Here is a 25275-nt window from a genome sequence, read left to right as displayed (position 1 = left end):
TCATTGTTTTGTGAAAGCGGATGCCTTACAATTGTACAGGTTCACCAGCATGCAGGTGAGAAATACATTCCACCTGTCATTGCCACCCCCACTGATTTCAACTTATAGGTTATTGGTAACAGTGAAGTTTAGTGTCATTATTGCTAGGGGGTTGATTGATTGATGTAACCTTTCTATTGGTTGTGACAAATAACAGCAGTCTGTGTCACTGTCACAGCTGGAAATCCTGCTTGGTCAAGTGTCATGATTTGTGATTCAAATCAAGTTGGCCAGCTTTTCGCATGACTCGAGTCTCAACATTGATTTGTTTTATTCACCCAGAATTTCTTGCTTCAATTTCTCATTGTTTTATTCACCTAGAACTTCTTGCCATTTTTCCTGTAGGTTTTGTGTTCACTGTGCAGTCTTTACCTTGTACATGTATAGCTCCATAGTTTGTTCATTTAACCAGAATTAATGCACATTGCAATTGGTGGGGTCATTGCCTTGCTCGGATGGCCCCTATTGGCTGGCGGCCATTTTGATTTCAACAGTGTGGCAACCATGCATATTCGGTTTCTGTTGTATCGCCTATTGTTAGATGTTTTCAAGCAAGGTATATGATCTCAGTATTATAGGAAAGTAGCATAGAAATCTAGTACACTCTAGTAAAATTATTTTTAAATAAAAAGTAAAGTAAAACAGAATTGTTACACAATGGACTATTTATTCTCTGCACGCTAGAGAGCAGATGTGTTCCTGCTAACTTCCCAGGCTTCGCTGGGTTTTGAGTGTTGAGTTCATATTAGTATTACATATCAACAATACACACTAAGCTATCCTGTTTTTTACTTTGTTGGCATGTACACAGTCAGAGAAAAGCACCAATTCGCACCTGAACAGAGTCACTTGGAAGTGGAATTTTTTAGGTGTATTGGCAATCCATGATGGTGTTTTTCCATGTCACAGGTCACTTTTGTAGTTTTTACCCAGTAGCCAGGAATGGCATTTCTACTTATACCAATAGTTTAATTAAATTACAGCCATCATCTTCACACATATTTCTAGCCTTGTACATGTCAGTACTAATCAATTTACAAATTGAACAGAACTAGGAGTGGGGGATATGCTATTAGTTTATTTCGAGGACTCAAGTTACTTTCCCCTCCAATGCACAAACGTATGTGGAGAATATTTAATCAACAGTATCTTTCTCCAGAAAAGAACAAAACTTTGTTCAAGTATATTCAACAAAGAAGTGACCTTTCTTATTGAGCAAGAAAATTCACTAATTGTATTGTTTCCACGTCTTGATTATAGCGTCTATGGATTTAATAACAATGACTGTATCTGAAATTACTTTGTGGTGACTCATTCTGCGTCTTTTCATTAAAAAAAGGAAAAAGGATTTTGTTTTATGTTGCTTAATCCTTGTGATGTAAAAAAAGAAAAATTTGTTGGAATCGGATAAGTCGGTTTGTTGTAGCTGACATCCGCTGTTCTGTGTGAGGTATATAATCTTGTGGTCATTTGTAAATGGAAATGTACATTGTCAACACTTTGTTCATTACTGGTTTTGTGTTACTGAGAAATGTACACAGCTGATGACTGTCATAGACATGGTATGTCTTCATAAATTCATGGGGGATATGATGATTGCTTTGCAGATTATTAAAACTCATGCCACATTGCATAGCTTTAGCCAGTATGGTCTGATTTTTTTTGTATAGAACTGTTCGCATAATGACCGGTGTTGATAACAAACCCAAACAATAGATTGTCATTGAGGCATGGGTGCTGTGGTGGGAAAATTAAATCCTCTTCGTGGGTGAGGGTAAGAGAGCATTGAAAGTCTCTCACCGTGGCATGCTTTAGTTTAAGTTCATTGGAAAGATTTGCCGTCCCGACATCCTATAATATTTGTGCTCTTTAAAATATAAAGGATGCATAAGGTCATTGTCTGGGAGGCAGTCTGGCATATTACATTAGAACCCAAGCAGAACTGGTGACTTGTCCTCTACTACATAGTATGTTGTTTCACTGGAAAGTGGCAGAACATCAAAGCATTTCAAGGCCACCTTTGTTTAGTTGGGGTGGAAATTGCGTATTGATGAAAGATACAAATGCCAGGGAGCTCATGATATTAGATAGAGTGTAGAGACACTGTGAGAAATGCAATAAATAACTCTTATCGTATATACCCCAGTGACACTCATTAAAAAGCAGGATAATAGAAACTGACATCCCTCTGAAGTTGTGCATGTACTTGTGATGACATATGTGTCATATGACCACTCTCATCCAATGACATTTGTTACTGTTATGCAAACAAAAAGTTGTGTGAATTGATTACTCTGAGATTGTTTGTGAAGAGCGGTTGAATCCGATTGCTTCTTAATTTTTATTTTTGAGAGCAATATCAAGAGCCGGTAATTCTTTATCTTGGTTTATGTTCTTGTTGTCATGGTAACCATCCTCATTACTGTGTTTCCTCTTACTGGCTCTATAAATGAATATGAATTTATGAATAAAACTAAATGTGTTTTTATTTATTTTTTCACAGATTCATGTTAGTCTATTAGACGAAAACGATAATCCCCCAAGATTCGATCTAACCTCGTACAGTGTGAACATTCTAGAAGATGTAAATACGAACACTGTAGTTACCACGGTTACAGCCACAGATGCAGATGAAGGCATTGACACCCAAATCGCGTATAGGATTGTTAGTGGGAATGATGGAAAGTTTTACATTAATGAGCAAACTGGTCAAATCCGTACCATGGATGAGCTTGATCGTGAGACAACACCAAGTTACACACTCGCGATTAGTGCGTCGGATGGTGACTTGTCGTCAATAACGACTTTGGATATTTATTTATTAGATGCTAACGACAACCCACCCGAGTTCAGTAAATCTGTGTATGCGTTTGTTGTGTCTGAAAGTGAAACGATCGGAACATCGGTTGGAGAAGTAATCGCCATTGATCCAGATGAAGGCAGCAACGGGAATGTGACATATTCCATTCTAGAAGACTGGGGACAGGATAGATTTTCTCTCGACTCATACAGTGGCATTTTCACTCTGGACAAAAAATTAGATTTTGAAGAGGTGAGGAATTTGATGTAATCAAATTTCATTTTGTCATTACCCCATGTGTAACAGTTTGGGTGTGAAAACTATTCAACGATAATTAATAATATTAATATACAATTAATTAAAATTATTATCAATAATAATACCAGAGTTTTGGCTGATGCACATCTGGGTTCTGTGCCACTATAATATTGTCAATACAGCAGTGTTAACTGGTGCTAGTGTAACACATCTTAACCAAACACCTTTCTGCTATACACTTAATCTACCTACCCATACAAAATGTTTGCCTCATTCCTTTGGTGTCCAGGTCCAGGTGTTCACTCAGGGTTGTACACTGGGGCTCATTTCGAAATACCAAATAATCTTTGATTCTGGTATTTGAAACACATTGAGAAGAGCGGTACATCAAGTTTTCAATCTCATAACAAGCCTTACCTCAAAATTCGAATCTTGTCCGCTGATTGTTATCTTATCATTACACGTACACCACACACGTTTTCTTAGTCATGATACTGGAACATGTATTTACATCTTTCACTTGGTGATTGCGATATTAAAATAAACATGTTTCTCTCTCTCTCCCCCATTCTAGGTACAATATTATTTGATAGTGGTAGAAGCATCTGATGGCGGCACTCCTTCATTATCAAGTTCAGTATCATGCTATTTTAGTACTACAGATGTGAATGACAATGTACCGATATTTGACCCATCGTCCTACGATGCTCATGTTATAGAAGATGTAGATGTTGGTTATAGTGTCGTCAAGGTAACAGCTACTGATGCTGATGCAGGTAAAAACTCGTACAGTGGAAATATTCTTAGTTCTGTTACCTTTGAACTAATTACTTGGAGTTGTACATTTGTTGCATAACAATAACAACATGACTAATCAACATGCCATTTGTATAACCCCCTAAAGATCATGGGAGTAAGGGGGGTTTAGCTACTAATTGGAAATTTGTCAATTATTTTTACAAAAAAAAATCCAAAACCTTAAATACTGTGAAACGACTAATTTTCACTGGGTTTAAATTTCACTGATTTAGCATTTCAGGCATATTCATTGGGTTTTAAATTCACGGTTTATCATTTAGATAATGTGTTTTATGCTAAATTTTACATATTCACTGGGTTTTAATTTAGCACATTTTGCAGTCAGCGAAATAAACAAACTTAAAACCCAGTGAATAATAAACCCTTTTACAGTACATGGCCTAGATTGAGGTATTTTATTAGAGATCACTGCTGTTAATTTAGCTAAACAACCCATTTCAATAAACACTGAACTGAAATACTGAAAATAGATATTTGCTAATTAACATACTTTAATTGTTTTTTCTCTCTCACTAGGACCAAATGGTGCAATTTCTTATTCCATCACAGCAGGAGATGATGGTGAGGAATTTCAAATACTTGAAGATGGTACCATAGTAACGGCTAAAGAACTAGACAGAGAGCTTAAAGAGTATTACAGTCTGGATATTACAGCATCTGATCAGCCGTTAGAAGGAACACCACAAACTGCAACTGCGCGGGTTTCCATAGTGATAGGAGACGTCAATGATAATGCTCCAGAGTTCCAGAATACAAACCTCACAACAGTGTCTGAAGATGCTGGGGCTTACACCACAGTTGTTGAACTGGTTGCTACGGATGCAGATGCAGGTGATAATGGTGATGTTGATTACTCCATGGAATCAATGAGTGAGTTCTTCTTGACCTCAGACGACGTGATTGTAGTTTCTGACGATGGGGTTCTTGATCGAGAAACTGATGCACAGTATGTTTTGACTGTTTATGCGTGGGACAAAGGTGTACCCCGGCGGACATCTACCATGCAGATAACTGTTATTATTCAGGATGTCAACGACAACGCTCCAGCATTTAGTTCTGAATCTTACAAGGTTGAGGTTATGGAGAATATGCCTACTGGGAAGGAATTTTTCCAAGTTGTCGCCACCGATGCAGATGTGGGCAATAACGCCATAATTGAATATCATATCACTAATGGGAATTACAACAATGACTTCAGTATCGACACTCACACAGGTGTTCTCGCGAGTGAGAACATACTGGACCGCGAAGGGCGCTATGAATACACCCTGAGTGTGACTGCCCAGGACAAAGGCATGGTGCCACTGGTGTCTACAGCAACAGTGACCATCACATTAAATGATATCAATGACAACATACCTCAGTTTGAAAGTCAAAACATGGAGGCAAGCATCAACGAAAACAACCAGGTTCCAGCACTTGTTACCACCTGTGCGGCTAGTGATCCTGATGAAGACAGTAATGGAGAAATGGTATTTGAGATTCTACAAGTCAGCGCAGGGCAAGAAGGATTATTTACTATTGACACATCTGGTAATGTGTACGTCAATGAAGTCCTCGATCGCGAGACTATTGCTGAATACCATCTCAACATTCAAGTATCTGACAATGGTAAGCTTTTTTGTAATTTACTTTTTGGTGATGGTAATATAAAACACATTCATGTCTATTTTGATTCAAAAACTTGTTTTTATCATACACAAATAATATGTGAATATGCCTTGATCAATTAACGTCAATAACCACAACATTTCCTCATCTCACTTTTTATTCAGGAAATCCATCACTTACAAGTAGCGCTTTGTTGGAAATACAAGTCGGTGATGTCAATGACAATCCACCGATATTTATTGTAACAAACAGCTCTGCATCAGTTCTTGAAGAACAACCAATAAATACGACTGTTACCACGGTTACTGCAAGGGATGCAGATGAAGGGGTGAATGCTCACATAAAGTAAGTCACTGGTTATTTTTTTTATTCAACAGAATATTATAATTTTAAAAATAAATGTGGATGAGAAGTAGCTTTCACAAGAAATTGACAAGTGAAGAATTACAATTTTGTGCGTAGTATATATTCCATTCTGTTCTTTGATCCAATCGACTACACATAATAATTATCAGTTATAATTGCCACCATAAATATTGGGGCCATTGGAACTTTTATAATCTAAGACAAACAAAGCCCATTGGTATATCAAATGATCTGCAATGTTAATCACATGATGGGATTCAACCAATCATATGTTAGATATCTTTTATATTTTAAACTGTGTTCTAATTCTAGATATCATATAACCAATGATAAATTCACTATCAACCCATTGACTGGAGAGATTCGGACTAATGCTGTACTGAACCGAGAAGAGAATGCAATTTATGTCTTGGAGGTGATCGCGACCGATAAAGTCAATGTGAATTCGCCTGACATCTTATCCAGTACAGCTACAGTATATGTGACAGTGGTTGACATCAACGACAATGACCCGGCCTTCGAAGACTTGCCTTATTATGCTGTAATCAAAGAAGTAGAGGATTATACTGGTTTAACAGGTAGGTTGAAAGCATTCCAATTTTAACACCATGCAATGATTTGTCTGTGTCCTATGTGTGAGATTACTGAAGACAAGCCTTATTGCTAAGTGTTACTAATAACTAGCTTATATTGTAATTATTACATCTTTGCCCTAAGAGTACTTGAATTTGATTTGAATATCGTGAAGAATTTATTTTTATAAGCAACAAGGCTTGTGCCTTAAAAGTAACAAAAAATCTTACTTGTTTTCACTTGTTATTAATACTAATACATTTTGTATTGTAGGTGCTGTAGCAGATACATATATCTATGCAGCGAGTACCAATGATGCTGACATTGGAACCAATGGCTTGATCCATTATGCAATCTCTAAATCCAACCCGCAGAGCAAGTTTAAAATTGGATCGCGTAATGGTGTTGTCCAAGTCTCCAGCAGTCTGGATGCTGGTGATGACTACTGGGTAGAGATTACAGCACGAGATGGGGGACCTGGATCTTATTCCATCAAGACCAATCTGACGGTGACGTTCAGTTCAGATTCCTTTCCAGTCTTCAGCACATCGCCCACTTCTCATTTTTATAGTGAGGATGCATATGATCCTAACGATAACGTGGTAACGTCAGTCAGAGCCACATCTTCTAATGGAGTGGTGAAATATTACATGGCTGCTGGTAACTTTCAAGAAACATTTCATGTTGATCGCAATAGAGGGGAAGTAACGATTGAAAAACCCCTGGATTATGAGGTGATGAGTTACTACCAACTTTGGATTGAAGCGAAGGATGATGATCATTCTAGTTACATTTCATGTACTGTTCATGTAACAGATGTCAATGACAATGCACCTGTTTTCACTGAGCGTGTTTATTTTGCATCTGTCCTAGAAGGGGAAGACTCGGGTACCAGCGTAGTAACTGTCTCTGCCATCGATCACGATTCGGGTAGCAATGGACAAGTTCTGTACTTACTTCAATCAGCTACTGATGACTTTGCTATTGATAGCCAGACGGGTGAGCTGACCACAACTAAAGTTCTGGATCGTGAAACTAATGCTTTTTACACACTAACGATCCATGCCGTGGATCAAGGAACACCTTCACTAACAGGCACCACTACTGTTGAAGTGAAAGTGCTTGATGTTAATGACAATGGGCCTGCATTCACCAGAACTCCAGTCGGCAGTGTACCAGAACACTCTGAAGTCGGTACTTATGTATTACGTGTTATTACACATGATCCGGATGAAGCCGACAATGCAATAACACTTTATGACCTTGCAGATAATCCTTTTTTTGCAATTGACAATTTGACTGGTGTCGTCACTGTCGCTGGTGACATTGACCGTGAAGAACATGAACATTATGATGTTAACGTAGTGGCTTCAAATTTGGATGGATCTTACCCCAAGCAAACTACCATCCAGGTGGACATACTGGACATCAATGACCATGCTCCGGTATTTGATCCAGATGTATATATAACTGAGCGGCCTGAAGGTATTCCAGAAGGCAGTTTAGTAATGAAGCTAACAGCCAGTGACGCCGACAAAGAAGGCACCATAAACTCAGAAATTTCATACTCAATGAAAACATGGAGTGACTATTTTGACGTTAATTCTGAGACTGGTGAGGTTATTTACAAACAACAGATTGAATATCAAACTCCCGATCCTGACTCTAATGTTGACCCAAATCTCTACAATTTCTCTGTGTTTGCCATCGATAATGGGCTACCGACGTTGTGGGGTGAAGCTAGAGTTTCTGTTACAATTTTAGATGCTAATGAATATGCGCCAGTATTTGTTGAGGATCTGTACATCGCCGGGGTAACACGGGATGCTCCGGTAAACTCCAAAGTTGTGCAGGTTAGCGCTGTGGATGAATATGATAAAGGTATAAATGCAGTTGTGCAGTACAGCATCGTGGGTGGCAATGGAACTGATAAATTTGATATTGAGTCACTTACAGGTTGGATAACTGTAAAGTCATCTCTCCTGTCAAATGTTTACCAACTGTTTCATCTGAATGTACGTGCCAGTGATCAAGGAAACCCACCACTATCTGATGAAACTCTAGTCAAAATACAAGTCACTGAAGTAAATCAGCATGCGCCTGATTTCATCGGTGACCCATACAGTGAAACTGTATTTGAGAATGCTCAAATTGGTTCATCTATTCTAACAGTTCTGGCTACAGATAATGACGTGGGGAAGAACGGCGACATCAGGTACTCTTTTGCATCTGGAAATGATGATGGCCTCTTTGCAATCGGTTCTGAAAATGGGGTCATCACTGTTGCAGAGGAGCTAGACTTTGAAGCCCAAGACACACACATTTTGAACGTAAGTGCTCGTGATCTTGGTGTCATAAGTTTAGAAAGCTTTGCACGAGTTGATGTGGTCCTTATTGATGTTAACGATAATTCTCCCGAGTTTGAGTCACAAGAATACAACCCCACTATTCCAGAGAACTCACCGAGCGGCACAAGTGTTGTCACTTGCGTAGCCACAGATGCTGACTCAACGTCAAATGCTGTTATTGTCTACAAAATTATCGGTGGTGACGGACAGTATTATTTTGTCATAAACCGTCAAAATGGAACCATTTTCTCTCAAAGTCATCTGAATTACGAAGACGAGAAGAAATCGTACGAATTAACCGTGCGTGCTGAGAATGAAGAACCGTCTATGTATGATGACACTCGAGTGATTGTGCACATTACTGGCATGAACGAATATTACCCAGAATACATCAAACACTACTACACTTACAGTGTTCCAGAGAACGCTGATGATGGTCAGCTAGTCGGCATAGTAGCTGCTAGAGACAAGGATCATGGGATAGATGGACAAATCAGGTATGTCCTTGTCGGCGGAAGAACTTACGAAGGTTTTGCAATTGATGGTGAAACTGGAGCGATCCACGTATCTTATGCACATGGTACTTTAGATCGTGAAAGTCAAGACACGGTGATTCTTTTAACATTGGCGAAAAATGGTGGCGTGATTAATGGTGATGATATTGACGAGGCAGTGGTTCGTATCAACATCACTGACGCTAATGATCCCCCTGTTTTTATGCCGAATTCTTATGTCGGGAATACACGCGAAAACTCATCCATTGGTGTTTCTGTGTTGACTGTCAGTGCAGAAGATTATGACCTCAATGAACCTGATAACCTATTCTCTTATGAAATTGTTGGTGGTAATATCAATAATGCCTTCGCCATTGATCAACAAACTGGTGTGATCAGTACTTCTGCGGTTTTGGACCGTGAAGAGATACAACTTTATAATTTGACAGTAGCTGCTGTGGATGGAGGAAATCCGCCTCAAACTGGTTATGCTGAGGTTGAGATAAGTATAGATGATGTCAACGACAATGGTCCAATGTTCTACCCTGAAGACACTGTAGGAAGCGTTTATGAGAATCAAAGCCCAGGTACCTCTGTTATGATTCTGAGTGCTTACGATCCTGATACACCAGTCAATGGAGCACCATTTTCATATTACCTATTGCCATCGGATGACAGCGAACAATTCAGTGTTCATCAGTCTACAGGATTAATCACAACCAAAGCATCGTTAAATCGTGAAGATCAAAGTGATTACTACCTGCCTATTGAAAGCAGAGATTCAGGCGTGCCACAGATGACGTCCACTACGAGGATTCACATCATGATTCTTGACACCAATGACAATCCGTCTAGTTCCAGATCAGCTGATATCTATGTCAACGCTTTTCAAGGTGTGTTCCCGGGTGGGTTGATTGGTATAGCTCACCCTCTTGATCCTGACGTGGGTGACGTCTTTGAGTGTGAAATTGTCACTGCAGATCCCATGTTCAGCATTTATCCAGGTTGCGAGCTTCATTCATCCGTGCACAGTGGTATCGCTTCTTATGTTCTAAATATCAGCGGTAGTGATACCATCCATCCTTCTGTGTATTCGAACTTCATTGTTGACTACCATGCCTTCAGTAACAACTCCCTGAACAACAGCATGACACTGGTTCTGGGGAACATAGATGCAGTGACGTTTCTCACTAGTCATTTTAATCTTTTTTACACGTCTGTATCAGATGAGTTGAGTTCGGGGGAGACATTCATGATTATTGATTTATACGACGTTGAAGAAAATATGGACTTGTTAGTTGCCATTAGACTGGGAGGCCATCAAGACGTATACTACACACGCTCTGATTTGGCAAGCTTCTTCAATAACCATGAGGACCACATTGAGCAGGATTCAGGAGTCGAGATCATCAAAATTGATTACACCCCGTGTGAAAACCAACCGTGCATCAACAATGGAGAGTGCACTGATCACGTGGAAGTGTACGATAATTATATCATTACGGACAGCAATCCGATCATCTTTGGATCATCTCAGAGTCAACGTGTTTTCGTATGTGTATGCAAAGATCCGTATTTCGGTGAACGATGTGAGAGAGAACCGAATCTGTGCGAGAGTAACCCGTGCCTTAATGGCGGAACATGCCATAAAGACTCGCTTGTATTCTATTGGTGCGAGTGTGCGCCAGGGTTTGCTGGTGATCTGTGTGATATTGTTGTTGATGAATGTGAAAGTGATCCATGTAAAAATGGTGGAACGTGTCATAATCACGATAATGGCTATGTCTGCGTCTGTGTCGCTGGATATACGGGACCCGATTGCGATATTGAAATGGATCCTTGCACTCCACCACCATGCTTCAACGAAGGCGAATGTGTGCCAGATGATAATGGTTTCACATGTGAATGTAACTTCGGTGAAAGAGGTGACCGATGTGAATTCTCCAGCTACAGTTTTCTTCCAATGTCTTACGCCCAATATGAATCTCTCGGCGGTGCTACCAATTGGATTACTATGCAGTTTGCGACAACATTCGAGAATACACTTCTGCTGTACAATCATGACACGAACGTTGGAGATAAATCGGAATTCATCGCCATCGAGGTCATCGATGGTAAGGTGTGGTTTTCATACAACATGGGGGATGGCACGACCCGTGTTCATACGGACAAAATCGTATCAGACGGGGAATGGCATGAAATAATAGCAACAAGAGAAAGACTGGTAAGAATATAATTCTTATTCTTTTTTATTTCATTCTGTGAAATGTGCAAGAGGCACTAGTAATTAAATATTTGTTTACATGTAGAGATACTGTGATATTAATATAATAATGTTAACTCCATTTTGGTGCATAATTTTTGACACATTCATGTATTTTCCATTCTTTCTTTGTTGACATAATAATTTTCTATCATATCGCTCAAAATGTTTGAAAAAAAAATCTGGAAAAAAATTATCTTACTGACAAAAGTAGACTTTGGCATAAAAAAAAATTAAACCTACGCTTGCCTGTCTAAACCAAACACATTTTGCAATCCATCTACTAGATTTTTACATCAAAATATCCCTGTAAACTGTTTCTTTGGTGTCCACTTTAGACAGGTTTCACTGTAAGATCTTTATAAACTGAACATCTCTGTAAACTGAACAATTTACTTAGTCTCTTATGTGTTCAGTTTATACAGGTTTCAGTGTAAGACCTCTATAAGCTGAACACCTCTGTAAACTGAACAATTTACTCAGTCTCATATGTGTTCAGTTTAGACAGGTTTCACTGTAAGAACTCTATAAACTGAACACCTCTGTAAACTGAACAATTTACTCAATCTGTCTTGTGTTCAGTTTAGACAGGTTTCACTTTAAGAACTCTATAAACTGAACACCTCTGTAAACTGAACAATTTACTCAATCTGTCTTGTGTTCAGTTTAGACAGGTTTCACTTTAAGAACTCTATAAACTGAACACCTCTGTAAACTGAACAATTTACTCAATCTGTCTTGTGTTCAGTTTAGACAGGTTTCACTTTAAGAACTCTATAAACTGAACACCTCTGTAAACTGAACAATTAACTCAGTCTCTTATGTGTTCAGTTTAGACAGGTTTCAGTGCGAGACCTCTATAAACTGAACAATTTCTTTGTCCCTTTGGTGTTTGACTCAGACAAGTTTCACTGCATATATACCTAACTGTTTACTACCACTGTAATTTTAAAAACTATAATGTAAAAGCAAAATCAAAAATATTGAAATTTATCTTCATACAACACTGTGAGAAAATAATTTATCAAGAGAAAAATTGTTTTTAATTAAATTTTTTTTTAAAAGATATTTAAAACAAGCACACAGGGATTGGTGTAAGCCACCAGTAACTCGGGGGACTCGGGGGAGGAGGCAGAAGTTAGAGTAAATTTCATAAAATTCATGTGAGCTAGAATATCATTGACAGTCACTTAAGGAATAACTTTATATATTATTGTACTTTGTTGACATTTTGTTCTGTTTCTGGCTTGTTGGACTAATACTTGAATGGACAACTTTGTCCATTTTCACACATGATGGACAGGCACTAGAAGTTGACATGGATTGGAATTTGTTTGATTAAAAATAAGTCTTGTTTGTTTGTAAATGCTTCCCTCCTGCCAGCTTGTGTGTGGTTACTATGGATACGTGATCCCTCAGTTGAAATGTGATGTCTTTGAAGTTTTGGGTGGCTTGTAATTAATGGTCTAGTGTTCACTGTCTTTTACTGTACACATGATTGTTAACACTTATCAACTTACCTCAGAGAGGAAATCATTGAAGGCAATGATACAGGTTGCTATGGATACAAGATTCTGTGGAATATCAAGATGAAATGTCATAAACCTCATAACTTTCATGAGAGACAAGTTTTCACGTTTTTGTTCAGAGTCACATGGGGTCATAGGGTCACATTGCTTGCAGAAAGAAATTGTTGGTATATGTTTATCTGCAGATTTATAAATGCATTTTGATAATGTTTTTTTTTAAGGAATTTCAGGCTGAAGAGTATATGTAATCTTCTTTAAACATTCATTATGCTTGGTTAATATCATCGGGATGCTGGAAACTAAAACAAAAACAGGGTCTCCAAATAAATGTTTGAATAATATGAGTTGAAATGTCATGGAAAATTGCATCAATTTGCATCAATATTTGTATTTGATAAGTGAGTTTCCATTTCTTTTTAACATGAATAGTCTGAAATTCTCTCCCATAATGCACTGCTCAGACGTGCAGTAACGTGCTCAGTAGTGCAACATTTTGAATTGCCTTAAAGGAATGATTTGTGTGTTCACAGTTCCATTCCTCAAACCGGAAAATACTGTTGTGGGTATTGAGAGGTAGGAGAAGATTGTCCACTTGTCTTGGATTACAATCGCTTGACCTCACGAGTATATTCATGAAAAATACCCCACATTGTTTCCATCCTTCATCATGTATATCTCATATAAGCGGCCGTGCGGGCGGCATCAGTTGTTAAAGTCTTGTTTTAATCAAATCTGACAGCGGAAGACAAATTACTTTCCCCTGCAATAACAGTAGTTGGAATGTCTGGGGGCCTGGTAGGCATGACTCACTGAGTGATGCCTCCACACAGATGCATGCATGCATGGGGTGTTATGCTGTGTTTACTAGCACTAATTTGTCATGGCAGTAAATTCTTACTGAGGAAATTACACTAACGCTTGTTGAGATTACTTTAACTGCTGTTTCTGATTTTTGTAACAAAATTGTTTACGTTGATGCTTCGTTAAAGGCACGTATTTGACCGAGTCACGAAATATTGTCTTTATTGGTATGTGATGCGTCAACTCTCGATTATTCTTTCAATTTTCATTGAGTTTTATATACCATATTTTCTCTATTAGAAGTGCATTTCCAGTAGGAAGCACATGTGTACTGAAAATTACGTTTGTTGTATACTTTGAAATATGTATATGTATTTTAACTGTAATTTTGATAAGCACAGAGGTTACTACCGGTAATAGAGCAAATACAGTCCAGATTTTAACTGGAAAGTTACATGGGCCCTCAAGAAATTTTGTTTTAATACGGTAATGATGTGGATCCTGCTTTCTTCTAAGGTCTTCTTTGTTGCTTCATTTTCTTTGCTTTTGTCAAGAATTACACCTCGATTTAACACTTATGCATGATTTGAACTGAGGCACTAAAAAAACAAAATATGCACTGAATACGAAATGAAGTTTTGATGGAATTTTTTTTCAAATCTGTCACGACCACTAATTACACAGGTGCATCAATCGAGAACACGAATTGCTCCGAAAACGTGATGATTGTCGCCTCGAAAAACACTACGTTTAGAACTGCATGTCATCTGCAAGTACTTCATAGTACATTCAAAAGTAATGAAAGTTAATTGTAAATGAAAGCAAACACAGATTCAAGTATGTTTGGGGACTGTGAAATCCACATCTGGAAACAGTTGACCTCTGATCTGGTAGCTGCTAAGAGCACACTTCATGCCAACAAACTAAGAATTTGTATGGAATTCAAACTGATCTGAATAAATAATGCAGTTACCTTGAAAGTGTTGGTAAACTATTATTAGATACTTGATCATTGTGTTTTCCAGATATCAGTTGTCTAATTTCCAGTCAGCCATAAATGTCTCAACATTTGAGTTTTGATGATGAAATCCAGAGAATTAATTATTCATCCTTTTGATCTTTCGCTTGGATTTCACACCAATTTATCTCGAAATTTAACATGCCTCAATAATCATTGGAGTCTAGGAGAGATGAGTTTTAGTTTAATTACATACATGTACTCTCTACTTTGTGCTATGATTGACAGCAAGTTAATCGCATCTCAATCTCATCCCAGCAACCATGCTGCATTTAGGACATTTGTGCATAAATTCTCTCCCATGTTTATCATGCATTTCCTGATTTAGGTACATTTGTACTGGTATATCATATGAATGGTAGTCCAGTTTCTTGCCCAGACATGTGTTCATGCAGGAAATGGAATTGAATCCCTAAGTTGCTGTTGCCATGGTGACTATGGCAGATTCTTGTCTCCCACTGTTTCATCAAGATAACACTATTGGGTTTCCTATTAGTTAACACTGTAAATATGTCAGTGTAAATTACAATCAGACATTGAGTAGCTTGGATGAACTCAGCTTATGACTTTTACGATGTCCATAAAAAAAATATTGTTTACCAACTTAGTCATTTTGTTGTCAATCACTTGATCTTTCATCCATATCTATCTTTTGCTATCACCTGGAAATGTCACCTGGAAAAAATGTACCAAACCACAGATTGGCAATATTTTTAATGATTTTTTTGGGTACTTTTTCAATCATTTATTTTTTTTGGTACAAATGATTGTCAATAGTTAACAACTCATGTCCATGTTAAATGCTACATTGTATAATAATATACATGTAATTATGTTTGAGCCAAGCTGTAAATCTTGAGTTCAACATCGAATATACAATACCTTGAGCTGCATGAAAATTTGACATACTGACATGAGTACAGTTGACCATGGCACTCAAATTTCTCTTTAGGGGCCCACTTCACATTCATGTTGTGAATGGACCTTGCGTGAAGACCTATATGTGACTGATTAGAGTTGTTTTCGAATTGACGAAGTTTGCCAAAAAAAACAAACAGTATTTCATTTAGGGTAAACGAGCTATTTTGTCGTTAATAATTTTCGTAGTTTTAAAAACAACAAATTATGATTTTTTTTCTATTTTTTGGGGGCCAGTCTGTCAAAAATATCCTACATTTCGTGTACAGTGGAGGGGGTGGTATGATCCCTCATGAAATACCTTCTGTTTTTTGGCATACTTTGTCAATTTGAGAACACCCCCAACAAATGATATCGACCAGTAATTGCTATCCTGGGAAGAGGTTGACATCTTATTTTTGATGTGTCCGATGAAAGCTGTATTATGTTGGAACAAAATCACAAAAGACACCGAGTGATATGGCTGCATATTTGTTTCCCATCACACTATTTAATAAATATTAGTTACTAGGGCTCTGACTTATATCAAACATCAGTTTTATGAGGTTCTTTTTCTTTTCATCTGTATAACAATAGAAAGGTGTGAATATAACTTCATGTTGTCAACATTTTCATAAGAATTGCCCTCTTCTCTAATCAATGACCGTATCTCTTTATTTTGAGCTGCTCTCGGTATTTCGGTTTATTTACATTCTTGTTGCGTATTGACATTTTTCGGGCTCTGCTATCAACACTGCAATCAGGAAAGGATTTGATCTGTTAGGTAGTGTAGGTAGGGGTCACGACCTCAGAACCTTCCTTTGACATGCACACGTTCTTTATGAGTTACTTGCTGTTTCATTGGGGTGACTAATTTCCCTAGCTGACTTAAAAAACCTGACTGATGAAAGATTTGCTGTAGTTTAGTTGTCAAAATATTTACCTCTTTTTCTGTTGTTGGAATTCGATGTAATGCTCATTATGACAAATTTGTTAGTGTTAATGTGTGGGGGCTATATGATGAAAGTAGCGAAGACTAAACTGATTTGATGTTTTAATACTGCATCCCAGTAGTTGTAAAGAAGTATGGCGTCAACCTTTTGAGACACCTATGTTTTTAGAATATCCGAGAAAATCACTGAAGTGAAAATAACGTAACTTAGAGTCTTGTTGTTGCAATAACTGTATGCACTATACATAGCAGTCGTGTGGCTATGGTCAATATTAATCATATTTTAATGATCCAGTAAACAAAAAATCTAATTTTTTGTTCAGGCGTGCTTCTACATGCATAATTCAATGTTTGTAATTGCACTTCAACTTGCTTATTATTTCTTTTGTTCACAAATGAAACCATAGTTTTATAGGTATATATTTCTTCAAACTTTTTTCATTTTCCCTATAAATCTCGCGACAGTCAACTTACTCACATTTGTCTCTGAAAATTACAGTGATTTACAGTACTTGCTTTGGCACTATATAAATAAACCAGGAAATTCACACACACAAAAAACAATAATGTTTTGTCGGTGAAGCGAACAAAGCAGTAAACTTGAAAATGAATGATATTGAAGGTCACAATTAATTAAAAAAACAAGAAATACCAGTATATTTTTTTTAACACTGCAGTGTAACAGTAATAAAAATGGCAATGTCATCCTGTCGGTGTCTTTTCATTTTTTTCATTTATATATTACATATATTAGCTATGCCATTGTGTTCCATTCTGTGACTAGTTTGACCTTGATGTGTGGATTATATTAGGTCAGGTGGTTTCACAGTATTTGATTATTCCATCCCATCAAATAAGGACAGTGACCAGAAAGGTCAAGGTTCAGTTGTATTTACTTGAGAAAATCAGTAGTTATTTTAACATTCAACGAGTCAAAATGAAAAAAAAAAATGGTTTGGAGATTTAGAATAATATTTTTCTTAACCCAGAACACAAATAGGATGTCAGGCTGTCACAACATCTGATTATTAGCCAGGAAAGTTGAATGTTAGATTAAATTACCCTGATCCATGGATCATCAATGCCAACACCAACACAAAACAAAACTCGTGCTGGTTAAAACGCTTTGTTCATAGTAATAATTAATGCAGTGATAAATATGAATTTTAATATCTATTTTTTATACTTTTAATTACAGAGAGGTGTGTTGAAAATTGATGGATGTACAGATGAAAGTTTGCCACCAGATTACTGTTTCTCTAGCAGTCAGGGAGTCGGAGCTTATCCGTAAGTCAATCCACCATATCTGCCTAACTTTGCAACTGGGATGTTTTTTGCCTAACTGTGTAGTCTTGTCAGGTGTGGATGTTCTTCAAGGCGAACTGGGTATTGACATCATAGCCACAATAGTCTGTGTAATATCTGCCACATTGAATTGTTGCAACCACCGCCTACATGTATACTTTATTCTGACGTTTTTATTGCACAATAGAGGCTTTGTGATTGGAGTGGTATGGGGTACTATACAACATACTCGATTGTGTTCGTTTTATTTGTTGGGTAGAAGGGGGACATTCCTGTTGTTAGATGATTTTAAAGGCTGGGTACTATCTTGCTTTTCAAGTGTGTTTTTTTTATGATGAAAGCTTGATTAATTTTTTCACACTTTAACAAAATAGAAAGCATTCCAATCCTGCTGTGCTTTGGTCAAAGCATTACATTGTGCAATAGCTGTAATTTGACTGTTTTCTAAGAGTTGAATGTCTTTTAAGTCATGATTTTTATATTGCATTTCCTGTGTTTAGTTGCCAGTAATTACAAACATTTTCCAGCAACAGTTCTTGAAGCAAATTTGTTCTCTCATCTAAAACTGTTTTTAGTGCATTATTTCTACTGCAAGACATCCATTGGTAATTCTGATGTCACATTCAACGAAAAAATCAGTTTTAGTTTTATAATGAAAATGGTTGTTTATTTCTGGAAACCATGCTGTAAACATGTGTATTTCACAATTTTACAGGATTATTATAACGTGATTGCTGCTCATGGACGTGATTACCAACATATCATACATATTTATCTATTAACATGCGTTGTTTCTTGTAGGCATTTGGATCTTCAAGGAGTACCGCTGAATATTGGAGGTATAAAGACAATTGATTCTATCACAGAACGTCCAGGACAGGTGTCAACCTACGACTTTGTAGGATGTATGCGAGACGTTTACGTCGACGGTATATTCCTTGATTTGGCCGAGCCCCTTGACAGCAGTGACGTGAGCCATCAGTGTCCTCGTGAAGAGGATATGTGCGAAAGTAATCCATGTCAGAACGGCGGCACATGTATTGACGAATGGTGGAAGTATCGGTGCTCGTGCAAAGACGGATTCATGGGTCATCATTGTGAAGAAGGTTTGTAACAGGCTTTATGATTGGTTCCCTGGGTATAGTCCCAAGTTATTATGTAGATATGCCTTTGTGCTATTATTTTTTAAAGAAATACAATGAACATGAATATTAATGGTAGAAGATCTGATCAGTAATTGAGAATATGTTTTAACCTATTTTTTCTGCTTTCCCACAGAAATGTCATCATTTACATTTGGAGATGGTAGCTACATCAAATATACCATTAAAAACAGTTTCCGCCGGCAGAAATTACTGGAAGGAGAGTTGAAACGTAAAAAGCGGAGCACAGACCCACAGACAGCATCTCTATCGTTCCGCACTCGCCATGAAGATGGACTACTCTTTTACATGGTTGATACTGAAGTTGATCGATACACCATATTGGAGGTAAGATTTAAAAAACTCACAAATTTAGTAGAGGTATGAAGCCTGCTATATGTTTGGTCGTTCTCTTATTCTAACAACAGCTTTCTGAAGTCTACAAATTACTGTATTAGTTCTATTAGTAACGTATGTGCTTACATAAATGACAGTTGTGTTTACGGTTATAACCAATCATATTTTAATGATCCAGTGTACAATACTTATAACTGTTAATGTGATACTATTGGAGTTGCTCTTCTAATAGAGGCAATACGGTATATAAAACAAATCATACTAATGAAAAAAATGTTGTTTTTTTTTTTTCAGGTTGTAAAGAACAAACTTCAGTACATATTTAGTTCTGGTAGTTTAGGCACGGGTTCAATCTCACTGGAGATTGGTGTTTCTGATGGAGAATGGCACAACGCAACGCTCACAAAGATTGGATTTGAAGTCACACTTACTCTAGATGGAATTGATAAAACAACCACCTTTGATATTCCACCTCATGATTTTGTTAGTGTTGAAGTGCAGAATATTTTTCTTGGTGGTACGGAGGATCCTTTGAACCACGACGAAAGAAACATACTGGGTAAGCGTTAAATTTTTATGCATAATTTCGACATCTCTGACAATTACATGACATTGATGTATATGATCAGAGCCACTTAGTTTGTTTTGGTGGTACAGAAAGGGAATCCTAAATGTTGTCTGAGTTCACCTATGATGCAAGTGCTTAATATATTCAGTACAGATTTTACGTCATGAATATTTATTGAATAATTTTTGTTTTTGTTTTTTTGTCAATTACTGTAAAATTGTAGGTTCATAATCTATTAAGTTTGGAATTTATATACACTATTGTATTCTGTCTGTTCAGTTGGTTCAGAAAGTTATGACAAAATTTTGTTTATGTTTGTAGAAAAACGTCAACTATATTATATAGAAAATAAAGAAATTATAGAAAATGTGTTTATAATTAAAACCTAAATATTGAACTTATTATTTATGTATCTTCATGCAGGTTTCGAAGGTTGTATCGACAGCTTTGTAATGAATGACAACCTGATACCTTTCATTGGCGAATCGGAAATTGTGGTTGCGGAGCCCTCGGAAGGCAGTACCGATTCAGCTATTGGCTGCGAGGGAACCGATGTCTGCGCATCAAATCCATGTCCAGCGGAACACTTCTGTCTTGATGAGTGGGAGAGCTACACATGCATTCCAGAAGGTGCTTGTAAATCAGATCCCTGTCTGAATAACGGGACGTGTATTCCGCAGGATGCCGGCTATCTCTGCATTTGTCCCAAGAATTACACCGGGCCACAATGTGACACCGCTCTTGTATGTGCTTTGGATCCTTGTGGAGAAGACCAAGAATGTATTGTGAATGAAAATGGTGCATATTTTTGTAAAAATATTGCTGAAGAAGGTAGTAGTCAACTGGAAATTATCATCGTTATTGTTATCATCATATTTGTCTTAATACTCGCTGTGATTGTGTTCGTCATCATTTATTGCCATTGTAGAAAGAAAAAGTCAAAGCAGAAGCAACCGCCTGTCGTTGTAAACGTAGATGGCATTGGCAATGATGCATTCACTACTGACAATGACCAAAAAAGCTCTCCAACAAACAGCGAGCTGGCAAGATTAGGGATAAGTGGAACACAACCAGATATACTGGCGCTTGAACAGAATAAAAATGTGCTTGTCAGTCAAGTAGACGAGGACACAACCATTATGGAGGATCAATCATCAATAATACCGACAAATGATGAGTTTTATGACCTGGAGAATGCCAGTAGTATTGCGCCATCTGATATCGACGTCACACACCATTATAGGGATTATCATAGGGACGGGAATAGAAAATTACGCAACAATCATGCCCATCGTATGAGTCCAAACCATTTACATAGTAGGGGTGTACGACCAAATCTCTATGCTATGAATCAGCTTCGACATAGCCCAGGACTGCCCTCACAGTATTACGGGCAGATGCACAGACAGTCACCGCACCCCAGGATTAGTCCACATCATATGATGCAGAGTCGTGCATCACCAATAAAAGAATTAATTCATAGTAGATCAAACTCTGAACAAAGTATAAATCAGAGCGAGTTGAGGAGCGAGCCTGGTTTTCGCAGTAATGCAAGTACTGTAAGCGAGAATTCCAGAAGAACTAAAAGTCCAATTTCAAATGGGCATTTACCAAATAGTCGACCTCAAAGTAGGTTAAAAAGCCCATTAACGGTCGTCGTAGACGCCGAACAACCAAAAGGCCTCTCCGCGGAGGAGGTGGCAATGTTAAATTCTGCTAGGCCAAATGAACATGCCGGCAGCTTACCAAGTACACTGGATGGGATATCATCGGGTAGTAGTGACCGTAATGTGCAATCAGTACCCTTTGCCCGCAATCCGCAAAATCTTTTGGAGGCTCCGGAAACTTCTACGGATGAGAGCAATGACTCATTTACATGTTCGGAGTACGAGTGCGGACCAGAAAAACTCAAGTTTCCAGAATTTGACCCCAGTAACATAATTTTTAAACGGCTTGCTGTGGTCAAAGAAGACGATCCAAATATTCCGGATACTAGCAGGACTTATAACTATGAAGGGATTGATTCAGCTGGTGGATCATTAAGTACTTTACAAATGTCAGAAGATGACATTCCTCATGTATCAATGAAACCACCCAATGGACATTTTAGTTGGGACTATCTTTTGAACTGGGGTCCAAGTTTTGAGAACTTGGTTGGGGTTTTTCATGATATAGCGTTATTGGAAGATGGGGGCATTGCATTGAAACTTGACAGAGATCCGAGCTTGGAGGAGTATGTGTAACTGCATTAACCAATCAGAATTGAAATGGTAATCACATGATGTATGTCCACCAATCATGGTTGGTATGGTAATTACCTTTCTATATGATGTGCTTCTACCAATCAGCATTATCCATAAGGCAGAAACTCTAATGCATACTGCTATCTGGGAAATTTTATTTAAAAAAGTGACCGGTCTGGAAACGACGATGTTGCCAGATTGAATATTGTACACTTGCCTTAAAAACTGCCATCTTGTATGATTTTGGGATTATTCACACAAGATAATCATCGGCTGTTTTCTAACTTTCTGTAAATTCTTTACATCATATCAATTTGTACATAAGTGTATTCAGAAAAAAAAGCAATATTTCTGTAACCAATATGTAAAGTTATTATAATCTTTTTTGTAATTTTGGAAAAAAAAAGAAATATTCATATTTTCCTAAATTTCTTAAACCCAAATTCCCTCAGTTTGTATGACCTACATATCAGTCCATTTTTTTTTTTTTTTTTACCAAAAATGAGTTTTTTTGCGGGGGAATTCACTTAACATTTTTTTTTCCATTAATTTCTGCATGAGTTTTCAAGAAATATTTTGATTTCATTTTTGGTACCCTTTTGTAGGCGCCAATTAATGAGCATAATCAGATCTGCGGGTGATAATCGTATATTTTTGTATGTTATTTGTAATATGAATTTCTTTTAGTACGTGAATATGACCATCGATTCATTATTTTGGCAAATTATGTCCGTTTACAGTGAAAACCACCAAGATTAGGTCATTGAGACTGCTTTGGATGTTGTAACTTATTAGAACACCAGATTACATTCTTTGTTTCAAAATATTGTTGATATTAGACTCCAAGCATATTTATATCATTTCTATGTCAGAACTGAAAACGAAATCTGATAGAGCTCTCTCAGCAATTGACTAAATCTCAGTGGTTTTCACTGTAATTTGATTTTTTTTAATTTGTTGGCCACCATATAATAATTTCCTATATATATTTATGTACACCCATTTTTGTGTGTGCAATGAGTGCATCTTATTTGGGCGCATAAAAGAAAAGATAATATTTAAAAATTCTCAAATGAACATTTTTTAATATGTTAACTTGAAATGAATTTTCAGTGAATCTGATGAATTAACTTTTAGGTCAAAAATCTGTAGTGCATATGTTACCATGGTTTCAAATTAACAAAAAAACATGTCTGGATGAGAAAAACAATGCATTGTGGGATATTTAACTTTTTTTGTTTTCTAAAACTTTCACCAATACAGGCCCTGGGAGTTAATTTACTTTCTCGTATTTATTTTTAAAATATTGTAACAAAGAGTTGCAAATTTTGCCTTGTTTTACATGTTATATATACACCTTGCCTCAAGGCTTGTTTCATTGAAAAATAAACGATATACATTATTTCTTATTTTTGCTTATGCTGATATTTTTTTTTGCACTTTCTTGTGCAAATCAACTTCATCTATCGTATTTGTTCTATTAGTAGTAGCACACAGAAACTACAAGCTGTATTTCTTGTAAGCTCAACTTGTTTTTTAACCACAGACACACTTTTGTGACTGTTGACATATGCTACTAATAGAGTAAATATGGTATATACATTGATAGTACTAATAGAGTAAATATGGTATATACATTGATAGGTACAAAACTAAGGCTTCACTTCTAAACTTATTTATACAAATTGTAAAAGCCGATTATCGGCATTCATTCAAATTCAAATATTCAATAGGGATTGGCTCGAAAGCTAAACATTGTATATGCCTATAATGCACACACATGCCTTCACATGACATAGCAACCAACCACATATTAAAATGATTATACTGATTGGATCATGCTGAAGTATCTCATTAATAGTAATCAGATCTAACATTGATGTCACAATTTATGGATTGGTCAATTTGAATTCTAACATCCATTTTTTTTTTTATAAAAATGTATATTTATAAAACGTTTTTTAATGACCACAGTTTTATGCCCTTTACTGTATTATCAAAGCTGAATAATATCTATTTACAATTGATTCACTCATTGCTCCAATTTGTAGGTTTAAACAATACTGAAAAGTTAATTTGCATATTGGAATGATAAAATATACCAACCCAATTTTACATGCACAGTTTTTCCATTAAAAGTAAACCAGGGACTCCTTGTGTCTACTTTCTTCATCAGAACAGTGTGCATGTTTCATTTGAAATAAATGTTCCCATTTGACCCTATATAACAATAGTATTATCTGATGACCCCTCATTTTCTTCCTCATCGCCAATCAGTTGATTATGATAATTAGTAATTAATTGCTATCCAAAGTACAGAAAAATATTTAAATCAGAATGTTTTGTCAATTTTCCAGCAATAAAAATGTGTGATTGGTGCTGGCAGTGTTTGGAGCACAGTTTTATATACCCTTTTTTCAAAATTTACTATTTGATCACTGCCTTTATTTGTTGCGGAAGTCTGTAATTTACGTACAAACGCACATGTACATATCATGTGAATAAGTTATGTGCACTGCATTTAGAACAAATCCCGAAAAGATGGCTGATTTGTAATACTACCCCCTTCCCACCATTTGAAGCAAGCTCTCCGGCAACTTTTCATAAAAGTGTAGAAGAAATCGCGTCCTGAATTCCCAGGCCTAGCACCTTCTAGAAGTTGCAAAGTGTGATCGGTTTACAATCTCCATAAAAACGGTGTAAGTTTACAAGATTTCTTTTGTATGAACTACGATTTACACCGTCTCCATATGAATACGTGTGAGTGTGATTTACAATCTCCATATCAATAGGAAAGTTTACATTTACAATGATATAAAACAAACACAAGTGTGGATTTAATACGCAAAAAATGTGTGGTTTAGAATGGGTCAAAACGATAAGAGCTTCTCG

At 36.9% G+C, this 25275-nt stretch overlaps 1 protein-coding gene across 1 annotated transcript; it reads left to right on the top strand.

Annotated features, from left to right (window-relative positions):
• The first annotated feature begins 49 nt into the window (after positions 1–49).
• LOC100369355 (protocadherin Fat 4-like) lies at positions 50–23792 on the top strand. Its single transcript, XM_085498338.1, has 12 exons — positions 50–55; positions 2543–3091; positions 3672–3873; positions 4433–5527; positions 5692–5872; positions 6206–6471; positions 6740–11532; positions 17967–18055; positions 18875–19179; positions 19352–19563; positions 19867–20131; positions 20564–23792. The coding sequence occupies exons 1-12, from the start codon at positions 50–52 to the stop codon at positions 22381–22383; spliced, it is 9783 nt and encodes a 3260-aa protein (XP_085354464.1). The 3' UTR covers positions 22384–23792.
• The last annotated feature ends 1483 nt before the right edge of the window (positions 23793–25275 follow it).

The sequence above is a fragment of the Saccoglossus kowalevskii genome, chromosome 4 (genome assembly GCF_978046115.1).
Source record: "Saccoglossus kowalevskii chromosome 4, keSacKowa6.1, whole genome shotgun sequence".
Taxonomy (NCBI): domain Eukaryota; kingdom Metazoa; phylum Hemichordata; class Enteropneusta; family Harrimaniidae; genus Saccoglossus; species Saccoglossus kowalevskii.
This window is presented reverse-complemented; position numbering and strand designations above follow the sequence as displayed.